Source organism: Dioscorea cayenensis, chromosome 18, assembly GCF_009730915.1.
Source record: "Dioscorea cayenensis subsp. rotundata cultivar TDr96_F1 chromosome 18, TDr96_F1_v2_PseudoChromosome.rev07_lg8_w22 25.fasta, whole genome shotgun sequence".
Lineage (NCBI taxonomy): Eukaryota > Viridiplantae > Streptophyta > Magnoliopsida > Dioscoreales > Dioscoreaceae > Dioscorea > Dioscorea cayenensis.
The window spans coordinates 15,998,122-16,005,933 of record NC_052488.1 but is presented as its reverse complement, the minus strand read 5'-3'; the positions used below and the strand labels follow the sequence as shown (position 1 = coordinate 16,005,933).

The 7,812-nt window shown below is 37.7% G+C and overlaps 1 protein-coding gene across 1 annotated transcript; it reads right to left on the bottom strand.

Annotated features, from left to right (window-relative positions):
• Positions 1–3,997: 3,997 nt before the first annotated feature.
• Positions 3,998–5,628, bottom strand: LOC120282828 (3-ketoacyl-CoA synthase 5-like). The gene has a single exon (XM_039289671.1). It carries the CDS (start codon positions 5,626–5,628, stop codon positions 4,117–4,119), a length of 1,512 nt encoding a protein of 503 aa, XP_039145605.1. The 3' UTR covers positions 3,998–4,116.
• Positions 5,629–7,812: the final 2,184 nt, after the last annotated feature.

Genomic DNA, 7,812 nt, shown 5'->3' with positions numbered 1-7,812 from the left:
TCAAACCTGAATCATTTACTTTACAGTACCTCAAATTTAAGACATGTTTCCTTGAAGATGAAATCACAGCCTTCAATCAAATCTGAACCATTTACTTTACACTGCCTAGAACTTAAGCCATTTTCTGCTTGATGATGAAATTACAGCCCTTCAATTCTCCAAACCTGAATTCCTTCCTTACAAACAATTAACATAACCACCATTCAAAACACCTGAATACCATAAATAGACAAACATCATCACCAGTCTTCTACAATGAAGAACTTTTTTCAGTATGACAAAAATTATTTTTGAGATCTTTCTATGAGAAAACACCTATCCCACAATAAGGACAAAAATTTTCTTCCCTAGGCAGCAGTAATTTTTAGAAAATACACAAATTTCAAGATGATAACAAGATATGCAACATGATGACAAGGCACATGCAGCAACATATGATATATATATAAGTTATATGATCACATATATATGTATATGATGTGATAAGAATATATATGTAACAAAACAAAAAATCAAAACCAAAGAAACCAAGTCGAGATTCAAGATATGAAAAGAGTCAAGATTTGAAAATTAATACAAATCAATAATTGAACTAGCAGTCTCAAGACATCAGGAGTTAAAGATCCAAAAAGTTTCACAAGTAAAGACTTGAAGGAAGCTTCGCGAGCATAAAAGTCAAAGCTTATGGAAAGTCAAAATCAAGTTTATGATTCATCAACATAGAGAATTCAGAACTTGAAATTTAAATCAAATTCAAAATGCAAAATGCCCAAGACACAAGTTCACAATTTTTTTTAAATCATATCCAAAATTCAAATTCTCAAAATTTGACGAAGACCAAATGTCAACAAAAGTTAAAGCACGCTTTTCGGTAAAATAGTCGAAAGGAGAAAAAATGTTATAATAATTGTTTACTTGGGCGTATAAGCCCAACTGGTGTCAAGATGGATTCAAATTACTTGTACTTTCAATGAAGTCTATTGACACACCTCTTGCGTGCGTGTACCGCAAGTGCACGAGTGTCGAAGTAATAAAATACCAAGTGAGTCGGTAGTCCAATCCACAGGGAACGGAAGTATTAGTAGTAACTTCTTCTAAATTATCTAGTTGGAATCAAGATTATGGTGAAATGAACTCATTCTCAAGAATATGAATGTCGCAAGCAAGCAAAGGAAAAGTAGAAATGAGGGAAGTCTCAATCAATAAAGATGAGGTACTCGGGCAATGCTCCCCCCCTAGGATCTAACATGAAGCGCAAAACTTATCATGTGTTTCTAAACCGAGTTAAAACGAATCGAGGTAATCCTAGAACAATCGGTCCCTACTTCTAGGCCACCGATACTAGTCCCCTACGAGGTCTCGATGGAAAAATAGCTCAATCTCAACACCTCACAACGCATATGACCGCAATAAATACTAGGACTCACCCTCTATTTTTGATTATACTAAATACTGATCATATGTTATTATTGTGGCTTTATGCAGTACTAAAGCAGAAAAGAGCAAAATTCAAGAATACCATCGCAACCGTTAGAGGTAGTCTTAAGTTCATGGGACCTCACACTAAGATCGCCGGAGAGAGTGACAGTGGCAAGGCAGCTTCACTTCACGACACAGGTTTGGTCCAATCACTATGATGTTCCAACCCTAGGAAACTCTTCTCTCATTCCCCAAGCAATTGATGTATTTTGTCTGTATGTTCGCTCACTCCTAATAGATCTCTTGTATCCCTTGTGTCTCTCAGTTTGTTGCCGTTGCATGTAGTCCCTCAGTTCTGCTTTTGTACTAGTTTTCCCCTTTGCAACTTTTTTACTAGTTCTTAGTGGTTTATCTATTTTTTAATATATATATTATATATAAAATAAAATAAAATAAAATAATAGTTGTGGTAATTCCCAATATTGCCCCCTTGTATCTCCACCTCCACTCATGTTCACATCAGCACCTAACTGTAATTGATGTAGGGATCAAAATCGGCACCTAACGGCAATTGATGGAGTGGTTAAAATGAGTAAATAAAATAAATATTGGTTGCCCGATTAGATGCAAAATCAAATTCCTAGGAAAATAATATTAATAGAAGGAAGCCAAGTTTGAATTATACTAACAATCACAATCACCCCAGTGATAAATGAGGAAAAGGTCAGTCATGGGAAAGGTCATTCGCATAACGCCGACGTAAATGACGTTAGATTTTAACAAGTGAACCACCGATAACAATAAAATCACATTTTACCGAAAACGTCATAATCAGCACTCTATAGAAAAAAAGAGTCACATCAATATATTCATTCTTTTATCTTTGCCAATCTTCTGCATAGATTGTGTGTTCAAGTTTTTTCACTGGCGTCCTTTGGTTTATCTACTTCATAAAACAATAATTTCAATGGTCCAAGTGCAAATATAAACACATTATTATATGTGATTAATAACCAATTGTATATCTTGGTGATGGTGAACATCGTAATCAGGGAAAACGTTCAAAGCATCCCTCATTTGGGATTAATTAATATATTTGTCTACATTGTTGATTATTCTCCATAGACTGGCTTATGCCACCAAACATGAGTAATTTCACAAGCATTCCCTCCACTTGAGTGGCTTCTATTACACTCTGTTGAAGTTAAAACTTTCCTATTCATATTCTAATTTTTAAACGAATATAGATGTACTTGAAGTTGAAAAACTCTCATTGAGATCATTAGAAATATGATATGCTCACATTAAGTCATTAAATAAAGATACCATTATATTTAGCTAAATTCTTCTATCGGGTTTAGTACTTATATTCAATCAAATTAAAGTAATAGATAATCAACTGGTGCGGTTTAATAATAATATGTTTTTATGGAAAAACAGTATGAAACTTTCCAAAAATTCGATGATATTTTTGTTCTAGAATAGTAGTTCAAAGCTTTTAGTATTTTTTTTAGATATTTATTATTAAACTTTGATATTAGCTTTTAATTATAGTTAATAATAAATTGAAACTTTGACAAATAAGACCAATAAAGAGATCAAGATAATTTGCCAAATCTACTTGAGAAAAGTTTTCTTAATAAGGCAAATAAAGAGGTCAAGATCACGAGGCAACCTATTTTTAGGAGAGTTTTGTAAGATAAGTTTTTCTTTTTCTTTTTTATTTTTTATTATGAAGAATATATAGTGATAATAATAATTCAAAAATATATGTCATGATTCACTATAATTTTTTTTCACAATGCAATATTTTAGTAATTCTATTATTTATTTATATGGATTATCCTAACAAAGAAAATTGTAAACAACAAAAGTAAAAGAAAGAAATTATAACTAGTCAAAATTAAAATTCTTTTTCTACTTTATCAAACATTTCATAATTTATTATTATTATTATTATTATTTACTAATAGGCGATAAACATCTCTAATTTAAATGATTGTCAAAAGAACTGACAAATATGGAGATGCACCAATTACGGTGTCATACAAAGTTTCTAGAAAAATCTCTGTCTTGCAACTCTAAAGAGGTGAAGCATTGTTTCTCCCACAGAAAACTCACACTCATAGTAGTGAACACTACAAGAACAGTATGGATCTAAGCGTACACTGCATCAACAGTGCATGAGCAATACTGCCCGAGAAGGATTCAAACCTTCGTCCTTCCTTTTACTTTCTGTCATACCATTAACTTTCATAATTTTACAACATCTTAGTTTTTGTCTCCCACTAATAGACGCCCAGGTTTTGATTCCATAATTAAGATTTTGTATTGGGGATGAATATATTCAAGTTTAATTATGTCAATTTTGTATAAGGGCATAAATTAAATAGTCTCACTTCAAATATGAATAACATCATGTGCATATATATATATATATGGTGATATCGTGTATAATACAAAATTTTGAGATCACGTATGAAACAGTTCACAGCAAACTGAGTTGCACTGGGTTATCACAATTTATAAGGACATCAGTACACTTTCCTTGATACCACGTAGTACATATTGACTTCCAAATACGATCAGACAAAATAAAAACACAGCAAAACAAGCATAAGACCACTGACACCGATATAACACCAGAGACAAAGGGAAGATTAAAACCCTAAATCACCATCAACATCATCGATCTCCTTAGAACTTGATAATTTTTGGGATCTCAACAGGAAACCTATCAATGCAATCAGCCCAAGCACCACTCTTTACTGGCAAACTAATGTTGTTCAAGCACTCCAACACTGCACTGTTACATTTGAATCCACTCCCCAGCCCCAACTGCCACACTCGATCACCTTTCTTCATCTTCCCCTTAGCCTCAATGTACCCAAGCTCATACCAAATAGAACAACTAGAAGTGTTACCGAATCTATACAGCGTCATCCTGGAAGCTTCCACTTGCTCCGACGTAAGTTTCAAGTTCTTCTCCACCTCATCAATGATGGCTCTCCCTCCGGCGTGCACGCAGAAGTGATCAAACGCCTTCTTGAAGTCCGGCACATAAATCTTCCTTTTAGGATTTATGATTTTGTGAACAAGAAGGCTAAATATATAATGAAGCTGTTCGGATCGTGGTAAGACTAATGGCCCCAAGTTACTAATGTTGATCTTGAGAGCTTCGGCAGAGATAGGCATGACATCTTTCTCTAAAGAAACGCCCTGTCTTCCTTGTGAGTCTTCTAGTTGGTAGACACACCTGTAGGCTTTGTCGTCAGTGCCAGTGTGCGTGCGCACGACGTGGTGAAGCTGGTACTTGGCGTGCCGGCGCTCTGATCTTCGGTTTGTCATTAGGATGGCAGCTCCACCCATGCGAAACAAACAGTTAGGTATAAGCATGGAACGTTCAGAGCCCATGTACCAGTTTGGAGAAACAATGATCTGGGCGGAGACGACGAGTGCATTGGAGTTAGGGTAGACTTGAAGGAGATCTTTAGCAAGGCCAAGAGAGATAGGGCTAGCACTGCAGCCCATGCCTGAGAGGTTGAAGGTGAGGACATTGGTGTTGAGCTTGTACTTGTTGACGATCATGGAGGTGAGAGAAGGGGTAGGAGAGAAGTTGTTGGAATCGAGGACAAGGATGTCTATGTGTTTAGGATCGAAAGAGGTAGTGATGAGTAGTTCGTCGATGCAAGAGAAGATGACTTGCTCGGATTCGGCGCGGGATCCTTCAAGGGAGGCTTTGGGAGGGAGGTAGAGAGAAGGTGGAGGGAGACCGGTTTCTTCGCCTATGCCGGAGCGTTCAAGGATGCGCATTTGGAAACGTACACTATTTTCATCAACAAGAAGGCGGCTGTGTTCGAGGAATGTGGCATGTGGGACGCGGCAGGTGATGGGGGGTTTGAAGCAGGTGAAGTCGAGGATATAGACTGGTGAAGGGGAGGATTTGAAGTAGCGGATGGGAAGGAGGAGGAGGAGGAGGAGGAAGAGGGCGAGTAGGGAGACGTGATGGATGGTAGGGAGGGAGAGGACGATGGTTGGGGTTCGAGTGGATTGAGTGAGGATGGAAGTGAGAGGCAGGAGGATGAAGAAGGACAAGAAGAGGATTTTGTTTGGGAGGAGGGTGATGAGGAGTCTATTCAAGTTTAGGATGGCTTTGGCCGAGAACTCTGGAGGTGGAGGAGGAGGAGGAAGTAGTGATTGTGTTGCCATGGTTTGTGTTTTTGAAGATTTGTGGGTCTTGTTGGATTGTATTTATAGAATGTTTGTTATATGTTGCATGCGAGAGAGATTTTCATTTATTTATTTAATTACATATTGGGAATTCGGATGATGCCCGCGTTTGTGATTCTAATAATATATAAAGATATATTTATTTTGAGCTGATATAGATAGAATTTGTTCAGTGTAGTGGTTGATGTGAACAAAGATATGTATATTTTTATGAATCCGAGTTAGAAATAGGTTGTGATATATATATATATATATATATATATAAAATGAAGAGTTCCGGTAAATCTCAACCTTTGAATTTGAATCCAACTATTAAAATCATTCTTTCAGTATACAGTGCTTTTAAACAATATTCCTATCCACAGTGTTAAGTGAATGAATATTGTTCTTATGAACAATGACACAGTTAAAAGTGGAATAAACAATATTTTTTTATCTCAACTATCTGATCTTCATCACAAAAATAATAAAATAAATCTCACTCATCCACCCTTATTTACACTCCCCTCATATTCACATTGGTCATTTGCAGACGCTCTATGCTTTATGCAAGTCCGCAGATGACAAAGGAGACAAGCGTTGTCAAAAGGAGAGAGAGGTACGGAGATGAACCAGGTAGCTTACGACCGCTAGGGATTTATCATATGTAATTGGCTAACATAGCACCATACTCAACCTCAGTAGTGGATAGAGCATTAGTGGATTATTTATTGCTTTTTCAAGAAATAAGTGAATCTCCAAGGAAAATGCAAAAACCAGTAGTAGATCTCTAATCAGTAGCATCACCTGCCCAGTCAGCATCACAGTATGCACTCAACTCAAGGAAGGACGTGGAAGAAAAAAGTAGAGATCGAGTGATAGTGTGACAACGCCCCTTACGTGTGACCCGCAAGTGCACGGGTTGTCGAGTAATAAGTCCCAGGTGAGTGGGGTATCGTATCCACAGGGAGTAGGGGTAAAAAATACTTAAATTACTACTTATCCACGTGAAAGTGAACAATGATAGTGTTGATAAAATGTAATGAAAATAAAGATAAAAAGAACCAAGAATGAAAGGCAAAAGTAAGTGAGAGGTAAGGCAATCGATAGAAGTGGGGTACTCGGGCAATGCTCCCCCTAAGATTAATGTTTCAAGTGCAAGACAACCTATTATACTTCCTAATCAATGCTCAATGAGTCGTGGAAATCCTTAAGCACACGGTCCCAAATCTAAGGTCAATCGTGACTAACTCCACACTATGTCCCGACGGAGAAATCACTCGGTCTCAACACCTCACACTGTGTAAAGTTGCATGGAGTTCTAGGAAATCCAGGTGATAAACCCTTTTCCTATGTATAGACCTAACCCTTTGGTCCAGGCGAAAAGTCCCTAGTTAGATCTAAGCCCCAGACACTAGAGTCCCTTGAACACTTTACTCTGTTGCTCGCGTAACTAAGCCCCAGCGGAGTTCATCCTCTAGAACTTCACTCTATTGTGACCGCCATGAACTCAAGGATATGGATGTAGGATAAATCACATCGGATGGGAAAAAGGATGCTCCCCTACCTTTCAACTCACCCTCTCAACCCTCTCAACCCTCTCCAATCAAGCAATGTCTAACCCACGTAGTGTGTCACTCATCTACAATGGTTACCAAGATGCACTCTCAACCCTAGTGTCACTCTAGGGGAGAAATCATTCCACAAGCACTCAAGATTGGAACTCAATTGAAACATCAATTAAGGAAAGCATAATAAAAGATCAATGAAACAATAACATCCCAGGGTTTACAAAATCCAAATACCCACTAGGTGGTTTAGCTCTCCATGGAGCACAATAAATCAACAATGAAATAGAAAGTAAAAACAAGTGTTCCATAAGAAAACCACCTCGATAGCCGTGTTGATGGTCTTGTAGAGTAGCCAAGTCTTCTCCAAAGGTCCCCCTGTCCGGCCTAGGGCACACCTGGCCGGATCTATGCCGATGAAAGCTCCCCTAATAACCTTCTTCCAAGCGAATCGCGGTGTCGAATCCCTCAAACTACTCCAAAGACTTGCCAAAAGCATCTCCAAATCCTAGCCGACGGCTTCCCAAACGATGGGGAAAAGTGGAAGAGAAGAGGGGAAAAAGATCCCCAAAATCGGGCTGAATCATGTCTTAAATAGGGCTTGAATCGGGCATCC